The sequence below is a fragment of the Arachis hypogaea genome, chromosome 18 (genome assembly GCF_003086295.3).
Source record: "Arachis hypogaea cultivar Tifrunner chromosome 18, arahy.Tifrunner.gnm2.J5K5, whole genome shotgun sequence".
Classification (NCBI taxonomy): Eukaryota; Viridiplantae; Streptophyta; class Magnoliopsida; order Fabales; family Fabaceae; genus Arachis; species Arachis hypogaea.
The window spans coordinates 127,091,258-127,105,162 of NC_092053.1; the positions used below are offsets into that span (position 1 = coordinate 127,091,258).

A 13,905-nucleotide genomic window follows, 5' to 3' on the forward strand; every position below is an offset into this window, starting at 1 on the left:
AGTTATAATAATAAAAGTTGTATAAGTAGTATTTATAGAGTAGATGAGTATAAAAATGGTAACATTGTAATGATAACATTTTAATATAATTATTGTAAAAAAAATCTCATACTTTTAATTTTTTTTAAATAACTTATCACATGACAAATTATAATTAGTTACTCTAAATCCCTCTAAAGCTGAGATTCATTATTCTCGATCCACGTGCAATGACTCTTTTTCTTTAGTTTCTACTTTCTAATAGGGAAAAGTATAGGTATAGATAGACAATGAAAATATTAAACAATGTAAATAATAAATATATTGAATGTTTATTTTATTAGGTATGCGAATAGTTATTTTAATATTAAAATTTAGGTGAATAATTTAGAGATATAATGTGTTTTGATTTGATTGATGGTTGTTCATATTGTTTAAAAAAATCATTGGCCTAGCATTACCCTTCTAAGTTCTAACAGTTGGTCTTCAGCTTTTATCGAAAAAAAGGAAATAGGGCCTTTAATTCTTTGCCGTTGGAGATGGTCTTAAGTCGTCAAAATAACGTTTTAGATAGTTAATCCTACACCCTAAACCCTAAATTCAGAAACAAAGCCCAAAGTGATAAAGTGACAAACAAACATGTAATAACCAACTAATTACGTAAAAGAGTTATTTTAATTTGTTAAATGTTAGAAGGATTGTTCAGGTTGAGAAGAAGAGAGTAAAGATTGAATTCAAGTATAAAGAAGAAGCAACATTAATGAAGATCCAAAAAGTATTGAGCTTTAATATGAACTTATGAGATGAACGTTCTTAACAAAAGAAAAGCAAGACGTAAGTGAACCCTATCAACGATATTATTTGGTACCTAAAGAGAATAGCATCTCCTCCTGCTGCTATCATAAACATGTGGGTGGTGAGATAGGGGAGTGTAACCATTCAATTTTTTTTTTTCACAAAATAAAGGACCGAAATGAAATCTAAAGATGGATTAACTTAGGTCTTTCATCATCATATTATGTTGTCGCCTTGGACAAAAGAACTGACAAGGTTTCTTCCTCAAACAGTGTAATGCTGCTGGATTGTGTCAATGTCAAGTCCCTTCAGCTTCACAACTGACTCAACATGACCCTTTAGAGTGTGAAGCTCCCTCAGCCTGTTAATCAATTCAAACAAAATCTCTAATTTAGTATATGATCCGTTAGTTGGCTATAATTCGACTCAGGTAAAACTAAAACTATAAATCGGAATATGATTAAAACTAAATAAACACGTGCTATATCAGGATGGAGAGTACGTATTTTGGTCTTCTAAGAGACTTATCCTATCAAATCAAACAACTACGTGGCACAGGAATCTTTCCGTAAATCTCTCTAAACAAGCTCACTAAAGAGCAGTTATCACATAATTAGACCCACTAAGTAACAGCTCCACAATATTAGAGTAATCGTACCACAACAATTCTATAAATACATCCACCCCCAATCTTAGGTACACAACACTATTCATTCTAAGTCATTTGATATTCATCTTCTACTCATACTAACTTGAGCGTTGGAGTCTCTTTGCAGATCCCAACCTCCTCCGGTGTTCCTTGACGGCTGAAGTATAGCTCAACATCTGTGCTCTTAGGATAGAAAACTCCGTACACACAGAAAAATGAGTTATACCTCGGCACCAGAAGAAGTTATACCTCCTTAGTAAATTATCCTTTATTCAATCGTTAATCAATGTTATATAATACAAGTGCGGTGAACTAAAGTGAAAGCTTACCTTGCAACCTCAGCACGTCTTTTTGCTTGCTCAGCAATCTCTGAAAGTTCCCTGTAGCTATTCTTGTCATTGAAAAGATTGGTTGTTTCTGGTGGCTGAAGACCATGAAGAGTTCTCTGTGCAGCAGCCCATTGTGCCTCTCTCTCTTCTTTGCCATAGTCTTTCTTTGTGGTGAATGCAGTCTATTTTAATTGAACAAGTTTAATTAAGAATGTTGAGGTTTATGCATCAATTAAGATCAACCGTGTAGATAGATATATAATCACAAAGAAGGAACTAAACTTACCTTGTTTTCCAAAAGATTATCCCAGGCCTTGCCACTAAGAGCATAGCGGATTGCGAATTTAAGCAAATCAAGAGGCACATAAGTCACTAAACTGTAGAGCCAGATTACACCAGCCCAACCCCATCCCATTCCCTTGATTCTTGCAAAGCTCCAGTTAGCATATACTGCAAGAGCAGTTGCCACCTTCCAATTACAGAAAAAATTTCAGTTACAACTTACAACAGAAGAAAACCAAGCCAACACATAGGTTGCTGAGAGGAGAACAAAGAGAATTAAGATTACCAGCTGAGCAATCATGAAAGCACCCAGTAGAAGAAGACCAGGTCTTTCAACATAGGACCAGCTGCGCGACCTAGTGACAAAAATCAGTGCCTGGCTAATAATACTGACTTGTAGGTAAAGGGCTGCCATCATTTCTGCAGGGCTGTGTCTCAGAGACCTTACACCAAACTTGTCCTGCAACAACAGAAAGTGTTCATAACTGTCACAATTTCCACTAGTAGGTGATATCATGCAAACTTTTAATAGATGAATCTAATGTATAAATTTATAATAGAGCTCATCCCTGCTAGTTTCTACCTACAACCAAATATACTGAAAGAAACGTGAAATTTAATTGATTACCGAGAAAAAGTCAGTGTCCTTCATAAGCCAGAAAAATACTACTGTCATTAGTGCCAGGTAACTTCCAAGCACAACACCAGTAGCAAATATCTCCTTCAGTTTCCAGCTATCAGGTTGTGGGGATGGTTTCACTCTATCCTTGGATATAGTCATAATGGTACCTAAATGGATAATGGTGAAGGAAAATTAAGTTGAAAAATCACACAACAGTCCAAGCAAACTACATGAAGGTCATTCAGCACAATATTATCTTACCATCATTAAGTATGGCAATGATCAATACCATAAAGGGTGCAAAATCAAACTTCCAAATCAATGCAATAAACATGAAACCAAACTGCAAAATAAAAAGTAGATTAAATAAAATTATATGAACTATTTAATTAGGTATGTAAAAGAAATTTTTTTTGTTCGCCAATTTGCTACACTTACCACAATACGAATGGTGATTGACACTGCATATATCTGCCATAAGCAAAAATGGAAAATTTTGCAATGTTAGAACACTAAAATATCAAAAAAGAAAAAGAAGAGTGAAGAGATTAAATTCTGTATGCAAGGAAACTAACGGTATAGTTCTTCATCCTTTGGAAAATTGCCCTGCTGGTGAGGACTGCACTAATAATGACACTAAGACCAGGTTCAGTGAGGACAATATCAGAAGCACTTCTAGCAGCATCTGTAGCATCAGCAACAGCAATTCCAATATCTGCTCTCTTTAATGCAGGGGCGTCGTTGACACCATCACCTGTCATTCCACATATATGCTTCCTGTCTTGCAGCCTCTTAACAATTTCATATTTGTGTTCTACAATGTCACAGGAAAAAACAAAAGAAAGGGTTAAAATGTCGGCTAGTGTGCAATTTGCAACATAGTTATAGTATTGTTGTAAGTTGCAGCCCATTTTGTTTTAGTACCAAAACAAAATGGATGATGCTACCATCAGTATTATTATTTTACCAGGCTATTTTGTTGGTAACTATTTTAAACATTTGACATAAGACAATATGCATATTCAAATATATATATATTATCCCTACCGGGAAACACTCCAGCAAATCCATCAGCTTTCTCAATCAACTCATCAACTGGAAGAGCTGAAACTGCAGCATCCTTGCTTTGACCAAGCAATGAGGATGAAGGGTACATGTTTGTTCCCATGCCAAGCCTTCTTCCAGTTTCCTTGGCAATAGCAAGCTGATCACCTGGAGAAAAAGAAACCCACAAGAAATTTCTAAGCAACATGATTTGAGTTAATGGTATGAACAAAAAAGAAAAATAACACCACAAATCTTACCAGTAATCATTTTTACATTAACACCAAGGTTCAGGGCTCTTGTGATGGTTTCAGCGCTATCATGCCTGGGAGGATCAAACAGTGGTAGCAGCGCAACAAATTGCCATGGTGCACCAGGAGCATCTTTTGATTTCTCAGGTACTTCCTGTTATATAAAGATATTCAAGCAGCAATTATGAATAGAAACTCATTCAACCAAGTTGTAAACTATAAATGTTAATATCCTTTTTTTTTTGTCAAACCTGTCTAGCAACCCCCAAAGATCGGAGCCCACGCTCGGCAAACTTATCAATAGTTGCATGAGCCTTTCTCCTCACATCCTCTTTGCAGTTGCAGAGGTTCAATATCTAAACCGGGAGAAAAGAACATTGATAAGTCCCCTGCACAAACATAATCAGCTGGTGCCAATAGCAGAATATTTTTACCTGCTCAGGAGCACCTTTGCTGGATCTATGCCAATTTCCATCAGAATCAATGTAAGTTAGAGCAGTTCTCTTGTCTACAGGATTGAAAGGGAAAAAATGGACCTCTCGGATTCCAGCTCTTGCCTGCAAAATTTACATTAAGATTTAGAAATTCTTACCATTAAATTCAACATATATTCTTGCCTGCAAAACATCAATTTGGGAATATATTTACCTCCTTTGGATCAGCAAGCATACCAACAATTGCGGCATCTATAGCATCTTGATTCTCAGTCCTAGAAGCCCTTGCAGCAAGAAGGATAACATGATCCTTCTCAACACCCTTTGCAAAAACCTCAATCAGGTTTTTATCAACAGTCAGCTTGTTCAGTGTCAGAGTCCCGGTTTTGTCACTGCAGAGAACATCCATACCCGCCATTTCCTCGATAGCTGTCATTCTCTTTGTGATTGCACCTTGCTGGGAAAGCCTGTGAGAACCAATAGCCATAGTGACAGACAACACAGTTGGCATGGCAATAGGGATCCCTCCAATCAAGAGAACCAACAGGTTGTCAATCCCATCCCTGTACTTTCTGTGCTGAATTGGATACATGACTATGAGCTCAATGGCTATCCCAACAGCAATTGAGCAAATGCAGAAGTTACCAATGGCTGTAAGAACTTTCTGGAAGTGACCAACTTGATTGGTGCTGTCAACAAGATGAGCTGCTTTACCAAAGAAGGTGTGGACACCAGTGGCAATCACAACTGCTTCAATCTCACCCTTCTTAACAGTTGACCCGGAAAACACTTCATCATGAGGATTCTTTGTCACCGGAAGAGATTCTCCGGTTAAAGCAGACTGATCAACACTCAGAGCATCACCCTCCAGAAGACGCGCATCGGCCGGGATGATATCTCCCAATTTGATGCTGATTATGTCTCCTGGGACCAAAATAGCGGCATCTTGTTCAGTCCATCTGCCATCTCTCAGAACCTACAATTTGTGCCAACGGAAAATGATCAAACATTAACAACATATAACAAATTTTCAGGAAAAAAAGGAAAAGAAAAAAACAGAAATGTTAAGTTTAGTTTAATTATTATGATGATATAACAAAAGAAAACAATGAATTAATTGAACTGAAGTGAAGTAGACCTTGGTTTTGGGGGCTAAACCAGCCATGAGTGCAGCAGCTGCATTCCCAGCATTGTTTTCCTCAATGAAACTGATTGTAGAGTTAATGAACAAGAGAGCAATGATACCAACAAAATCCTGCCAATCCGGTGGCCTTCCACCACCATTTGCAAGAGCAATGGCCATAATGGCAGCAGCTTCCATGACCCATGATAATGGATTCCACATAAAACCCAAGAACTTAAGAAACTTGCTTTCCTGCTCTCATGAACCAACACAACAATCATGTTAATTACATTGCAAAATTTCCAACAAGACATATATAAGAAATTTTCTGGAAAAAAGAGAAGACCTTTTTCTCTTCCAATTTGTTTGGTCCAAAGACTTGAAGCCTGCTGGCTCCTTCGTCCTGTGATAAACCTTCTCTGGAACATTTCAGCTGCTCAAACACTTCGTCTACTGGAATATGTTCCTGGGAGGAGACAAGGTTTTAAGCCTTTGTTATTTTCTCCAAATTCATTAACAGCAATCAACAAACTCTATCTTATTCATTTTCTACTCTTTATGTCATATATAGCCATATTTCACTCAATGCTTCTCAAGATTTTGGTTCATCTTTGGACTCTGGGACATGGTCATTTAACCGTTTTAGGCACCAAACAGGGGAAGAAAATTATATAAAAATAATGTTTGTATTATTTTTATGTAAATAAATAAATAAATAAATAAATAAATAAATAAATAAATAAATATATATGGTATAAAAAACAAATTTTTTATTTTCTTTTATTTCTTATGAAATTTTTTTAATATAAAAAATGAAATGTGTACGGAGTATTGCATATAATATTACTAAAAAATTTAAGAGCACAAAACTTGGCTTTACAATATCTGACCAAAATAAAGAATAAAAATGGCTTTATAATATACAAGATAGATACAAAATGGACTATAAGACTATGAATAAGAAAATAATTTTAATGACCGAATAAAAATAATGATTTAATGATTGATTTTCCTCTTTTGAAGATTAAACAATTTGGTAACGATTTTTACTTATTTAAAATAAAGTCTATTATACTACAAGTAATTAAGTAAATAAAAAATAAATGTAACACTTATTATTATTGATGAAAATAAGAGTAAGATTACTTAATACAAGATTATTCATACTTTATTTTAATTTTAACATAGAATATCATATGTAACCTTTTTTTTTTGTGTGTGAACATATGAAAATTTCTTTTAATGAATTCTATTTTATAATTTTATAGAGAAATACATAAACTATATCTCAATAAAAGTAATAAATTCTGTACCGAAAATTTATATTAACAATGAACAGTACTACTAGCTGCATGGAAGCATGCCAAAGACCCAAACTCAATAATTAAAGAAAGAAAAATGAATTGAAACGTTAATTTCAAAATGGCTGAATCAGTGTAAGTGGCGTGTGATAGAGACGCGATAAAGGCGCGTGAAAGAAAGAGACAAACAAAGAAAGCATAGCATGCAAAGATGGAGGGAAAAAATAAAGTCGGTATTCGTTTCCGTGTGAATTTTAAGCTGCAGATTTCACGCACTCCACCCGAGAAAAACCGTTATGCTATGTATCATTGCAACTTTGACGCACTTGAACAATAATTTAGGTTTTTTTTTTTAAAAAAGAGAAGAACTAAACGTTGATTCGCTTCAAGCTAATAAGAAAAAGCTTAATTGTTATCTTGAAAGAACAAAAATGAAGCTGAATCAAGTAGATTCCTGAGAAATGAAGTTCGTAAATGATTGTTAAACTTAAAACCTAGCTAAGTAGCTGGTTCAATTCAATTTCCATGGTTGCATGTGAAAAAAGAAAGAAAGAGAGCTACCAGATCGACGTTCTCGTTCTTGATCTCCTCAAGGCTGATTCCGCCCATGTTGGAGCACTAACGGCGACGACGACCACCGCAACTCCCGAAGAAGACAACGACGATCAACGATTACAAATAGAGAGGATTAATATAATTAGGTCTTGAAGATCAGAGGTTAACAACTTACTATAAAGTCATAGAAGAAGAAGAAGAAGAAGAAGAGTTATTGGTTGTGAAAACATGGAAGAAAGGTTGCAGTAGTGATGGAGCTATATATATATTCTCATTCTCATTCTCTCATCGTAGTGGTTAATGGGTTCCACAACGGAACACTTTTTTTTTTGCGCTCTCACTGCTCAGTAACAGTAACTGTAACTGTAACTGTAACTTTGTCTTGTTACTGCCACGCGGGCTTTTTTACTTTATTCTTAATAATTTAATATAAATAATTAAATATTTTTTGTTACTGGATTCAGCTACTGCCTTATGCAGTTATGCTGCCGTGAGAATATTAAAGAGACAAGTAGGTCATATTTTCCTTTATCTTCTTTCTTAAATAATATGTTACACATTGACATGAATATGGGATATTATATGATACAAGACACATATATATATATAATTTTTTTTAGATAAATTATAATGATGTTTTAGTATTTTATTAATATTAAAATATAAATTAATTTTTTAATTATTTTTAATATTTTTTTTAATTATATAAAATATTATTTTAATAATTAATAATATATACTATTTCTAAACTCATTTCAATAATACATATTAAGAATAAGACTGGACATACTGATAAATAATGATATTTAGGTGTATTTAATTATGTCAAAAAAAATTTATTTTTTATTAAAATACGGTTGAACATAGAAGACACGTAACAGAGAAGTATTTTGTACTTTATAGATTATTAATATTTAGACTAAATTTTAGTCTCTTCTAAAACATTTCAAATTTTATATTTTATTTGTTTTATAATAATAATTGTCATTGTAGAATAATTAAGCTTTTGTGAGCATAAAATATCAGTTATGATTATACTTTAATATTTTTATTTGGATTTTGATTATAAATAAAATTGATTTAATTATATTATTTTTCAAGTATGATTATAAATGCGAATATATTTTATCATATTGTTTATGAAATTTGATTATAAATACGACTACGAGAATATTATGTATTTCTAATAGATATCTGATTAGTGGCTCATTTCTAATGTGGTATATATAACATAATTGTATCAAATTTGTATAAAAAAATATTTTTTTTTTATTTGACATGAAAACTTTTTAATAAGAGTTATATGCTAATTTGAAAACTACACATATCTTCAACAATCAACAATAACTAGTGTATTTTATTTTTGAGATAATTGTACAAATACAAAAACTATCTTTCCAAAATTACACCTAATTGTTGGTTCTTATTAGAGGTGTTATAGTTCTCAACTTTTAAAATAGGATATTATAATCGTTATTATCTAATAATTAGTAATATAATTAGTCATATTCCTTTTTGGTGTTAGTGCAAGTTTGGTTTTACCTACTTCTTTGATGCGCTCTCTGTTTTTGCTATTTCTTTTTTCATATAAACATGTTCCATTCTTTGGTGAGTACCAAATTTTGATACCTAATCTTTTTTTTTTTTTTTGACTTGCTTTTTTACCTATTAGGCATTTTTGTTAAATAGTACCTGGCAACCATATCAAAAGGTAAATTCTATTTGACCCAACTGAACCAAGTTGTTTTTTTCATTATTATTTAAATATATGAATCAAGTTGTTCTTAAACATACAACTATTTTTGAGTTGAAGTTATATATGTTTGATCTTTATGAAAATATTATATAGTATCGAATTAATAATGCTCGGAAGACAATAAAAAAATTAGCTCAAACGGTTTAGAATCGCTTAATTTAACATTCATTAATTATTGTTAGAATAATTATGTAATTTTAGATATAATAAATATATAATTACAAATATTATATTATATCAAGTAACTTTAGATATTATCTCTCTAATAGAATAATTTCATTGTCTTGCTTTTAATTTTTCTTTTCTTTCATTTATATATTTCTTTTGCGTCAAAATATTCCCATGCATTTAGCAAAAAATGAGAAGAAAAAACAATACATAAATTGTTTATTTTGGCAGTGTAACCTTTTATTTTCAACATTAAAAGAATGATTAGGGTATTAAATTATATATTATATTTTGCCGAATTTCTATTTAGCCCAGCATAGATTCTCTAGCAGATGGAAGCTGCAATTTTTTTTCATATATTTTAATAAAATATCAGTTTGCAAACAAGTTCCTTTGTTCTGTTCGTATATATGTGTCATATTTATTGATTCTTTAAATTTGTGTAAATCACTACTTTCTTAGTTGTTTTTTTACGTACATTTTTAATTAGTATTTATTGAGTCTCCAGCAAAATTTAGACTTTTAATAAATATAAAATAATATAAAATTAAATACTATTCACAATAATGCACTAATTATAACAAAGTCAATATAAAAAAAATATGATATGATTACTTTATATAATATGATATGAATTAATTTTTTTTTAATTTTTTATGATGTTTTAATTATAATGCTACAGAAATATATATAGTATCATCTATGCTATAATTTCAATAAAAAAGAATAAAATTCTCTTATGAAAACTTCCTATAAATTCTCTCCTATTAAAACTTCTTGCAAATTTTATTTTACTCCCTAAGTTTGCTCTTAACCTTCCTGTATTCTTACAATTTCCCACCTCGATCACAATTTAAAAAATTGACTCAAATTTTGAATGAACAAATTTTAGTAGTCATATCCAGTTGCATCATCTTAACAATGACTGCCTACATACCCTTTACCAGGATCAAACAAAACGTAGTTCTTTTATTCGCCATGTAATACTTAACATGGAATAATGTTGAGCAAATTCAAGCAATGCTGGAATTTGTTTTCCAACACTACTTTAGTCAATATGTCTGCTGGGTTTTTGTTTGTGTGTATTTTCACGAGAGAAATGTCACCTTTTTTTATAACATCACGCACAACGTGATACCTAACATTAATATGCTTGGTACGAGCATGATGAACCTAATTTTTAGCCAAATAAATCGCACTTTGACTATCACAACTAAGATTCACACAATCTTGCTTAAAACTCAAATCATCTAGAAGACCCCTTAACCACAATGCCTCCTTCACCCCTTCTGCTACTGTCATGTACTCAGCCTCTGTAGTAGATAGTGCCACTATAGCTTATAACATCGATCGCCAACTAACCGGAGCACCATATATTTTATATACATAACTAGTTGTAGATCGTCGTCTGTCTAGATCACCAGCATAATCAAAATCAACAAAATCACTAATTTGACATGATGATTTACTACCAAAGCATAAACATATGTCAATGGTACCCTTCAAGTATCTTAATATCCACTTGACTGCTTCTCAGTGTGTCTTTTCCGGATTTGCTATAAACTTGCTAACAACACTGACTGCTTCTGAAATGTCTAGGCATGTGCATACCATAGCGTGCATTAGGCTGTCTACAACACTTGCATAAGGTACATTGTCTATGTAAGAGATTGTCTACCTGAGAGCTTGAAATGTGGAACCAATGGAGTTACCACCGGCTTAGTATTTTTCATCCCAAATTTTTCGATAACCCGTTTAATGTAGCTTTTTTGGCTCAAGAACAATTTTCGACTTGATCTCTCTCTTCTAATCTCCATGCCTAAAATTTTTCTCGCAGCACCCAAATCTTTTGTTTCAAACTCTTCACCAAGTTAAAACTTTAACCTATTTATCTCCACCTTACTCTTGGAAGCAATGAGCATGTCATCCACATACAATAAAAGATAGATATAATCACCTTCAAGAAGCTTACAAATGTATACACAACAATCACAGTTACTTCTAAAGAAACCTTGTTTTAAAATAAAGAAATCAAATCGCTTGTACCACTGTCGAGGAGATTGTTTCAATCCATAAAGTGATTTTCTCAAGCGACAAACATGGCCTTCTTTACCCTCAACCTTGAAACCCTTAGGTTGATATATGTAAATTTCTTACTCTAAATCACTGTGTAAGAACGTTGTCTTCACATTTAGTTGTTCTAGCTCAAGATCGCTATGATCTACAAGACTTAAAAATATCCGAATGGAAGTGTGTTTCACCACAGGAGAAAATATCTCATTATAATTAATTCCTTTCTGTGCGAATCCCTTAGCCACTAACCTAGCCTTGAATCTTGTACCATCCGATTTAGTAGAATCTTCTTTTCTTTTATACACCCACTTACAATCAATAGTAGTCTTTTCCACGGACAATGGGACTACTTCCCATGTCTTGTTTTTATGAAGAGACTGCATCTCTTCTTCTATAGCAACCAACCAGGTCTCACTATCCTTGTCTTTGATAGCTTGTTTGAAGGTGATTGACTCATCATCCTCCACCGAGAGTGTATACTCTACCAAATTTAACTGCCCATAATATCTCAGAGGCTCGTCTGACCCAAGCTTCTGTACGAGTTTGTAATTCCTCTTTGGCCTAGTGGATGCCAAAGAATCTTGTTGTTGCTGTTGTAATAATACATGTGTATTTTTTCGTTGAATCTCCTCATGATCAAGTTCATCGTCCTCCTCATCTTCGTGAGTAGCATTAAAATGCTCCACCTGAACATGATTATAGTCTATTGGTTGATTTTTAGACTTTATCTCCACCACTTGAGTGTTTATAGTTTTTCCAATATCACTATCATCTGGTGTCATAATTTTAGACAAAGCTACCATGAATCTTTCATTAAAGGTCACATCCCTGTTGATTATAAACTTAGAATCACTTACGCTCCAAAGACGATAGCCTTGAACCCTTCTTGGATACCCTAAAAAGATTATCTTCTTGGCTCTTTCATCAAGTTTATTGTTTTTGACATGATAAGAAGCTGTGCATCCAAAGACTCTGAGTTTCTCATAATTTGCATGTTCCCACCTTATAAGGTGTGTCTCCATCTAAAGAAGAATGTGGAGATCGATTCACTATGTAGCATGCTGTAGCAACTGACTCAGCCCACCATTCTCTGCCTAACCCAGAATTAGAGCGCATACACATTGCCTTCTCAAGTAGTGTACGATTCAGTCTTTTTGGGACTCCATTTTGTTGTGGTGTGTCTCTAACTGTCCAGTGTCTCACAATCCCTTCCTGATCACAGAACTTCTTGAAAGCTTTATCCATATACTCTGTGCCATTATCAGATCGCAAAGTTTTTAGCTTCCCACCTGTTCTGTTTTCAACCATTGCTCTCCACTGCTCAAAAGTGTCGAATACCTCATTCTTATGCTTGAGAAAGTAAACCCAAGCATACTTTGAATAATCATCAACAAATGTAACAAAGTACCTAGAATCATCCCTGAAAGTGACTTTAGCCGGACCCCAAACATCAGTATACACGTAGTCTAACAACCGTCTGCTTTTGTGTTTGCTTGTAGAAAATTTCACCATGTGTGCCTTTCCGTATACACAGTGTTCACAAAACTCAATTTGTGGTTTCTTCATATTTTTTAGCAAACTTTTTTCACTAAGCAATGATAGATCCTTTTCTGACATATGCCCAAGCCGCATGTGCCAAATTCTTGTGCAGTCTGTTTAGTCTTTACTTCCGTTGATTCCAACTGCTAGCTCACCTGTAACAATTGTCCCCAAAAGAGGATAAATATTACCATGACGAACCCCTTCATCATTACCAAAGAACCACGAACAACTTTTAAAATCCCATTTTCAGCAACAATTTTGTAACCATTTTTCTCTAACAAACCTATAGAGATCAAATTTTTTTGCAAGTTAGGAATATGTTTCACATCCTTCAAGGTTCTTACAACTCCATCATGCATCTTGATTCTTATAGTACCTACTTTTACAGTTTTGCAAGCATGATTGTTGCCCATCAAAATTGTGCTGCCATTAGTGCTTTGATAGGTAGTAAATCACTTTCTATTTAGACACATATGGTGAGAAGCTCCAGAATCAAGCATCCATTTACCGGATATCTCGTAAGAATCATCTATTACATAGTAACAATCTTCATCATCATTTGAGATGTAACTTGTTTCTTGTTTTTCTTTTGAGTTGGTATTGTTCTATTTCTTGAAATTTATCTTCTTATTTGGACAATTTGCTTTAAAATGTCTAGGCTCACCATATTTAAAGTATGTTCTCTTCGCATGAGGTCTAGATTTTAGCCTAGACTTTCCACGCTTACCTTTTTCTCTTTCATTACTCCTCCCTCTAGCTACAAACAATCCTTGTGCTTGATCATTATACTCTCTTCCATTTGAAGACAACATTACACTCGTAGCAACCTTACGTAAATCATTCTCTAAAAGTGATGCCCTTATCTCATCCATGGTCAGAGGGCCAGATCCTCATCATCAATCTTCACATCTATATCCTTTAAGTTTGATATAATCCTATCAAACTTATTGATATATTCTCAGATTGAGGTGCCTTCCTTTATCTTGTATGTATATAAATTTG

General features: G+C 33.3%; 1 protein-coding gene across 1 annotated transcript; it reads right to left on the reverse strand.

Annotated features, from left to right (window-relative positions):
• Positions 1-740: 740 nt before the first annotated feature.
• LOC112768969 (plasma membrane ATPase 4) lies at positions 741-7,659 on the reverse strand. The gene is made up of 16 exons (XM_025813352.3): positions 7,371-7,659; positions 5,855-5,974; positions 5,524-5,760; positions 4,600-5,361; positions 4,386-4,508; positions 4,203-4,307; positions 3,961-4,105; positions 3,704-3,868; positions 3,232-3,470; positions 3,095-3,127; positions 2,918-2,999; positions 2,663-2,823; positions 2,321-2,494; positions 2,039-2,221; positions 1,753-1,934; positions 741-1,135 (listed from the first exon to the last, which is right to left on the reverse strand). The coding sequence occupies exons 1-16, from the start codon at positions 7,416-7,418 to the stop codon at positions 1,039-1,041; spliced, it is 2,856 nt and encodes a 951-aa protein (XP_025669137.1). The 5' UTR covers positions 7,419-7,659; the 3' UTR covers positions 741-1,038.
• Positions 7,660-13,905: the final 6,246 nt, after the last annotated feature.

Bases quoted from the DNA above. Each gene is read 5' to 3' on its own strand.
- LOC112768969 (XM_025813352.3), bottom strand. From the start codon at position 7,418: ATGGGCGGAATCAGCCTTGAGGAGATCAAGAACGAGAACGTCGATCTG. The intron at 5,975-7,370 runs GTAGCTCTCTTT...GTCTCCTCCCAG, and splicing joins AGAACGAGAACGTCGATCTG to GAACATATTCCAGTAGACGA. The intron at 1,935-2,038 runs GTAAGTTTAGTT...CAATTAAAATAG, and splicing joins ATAATCTTTTGGAAAACAAG to ACTGCATTCACCACAAAGAA.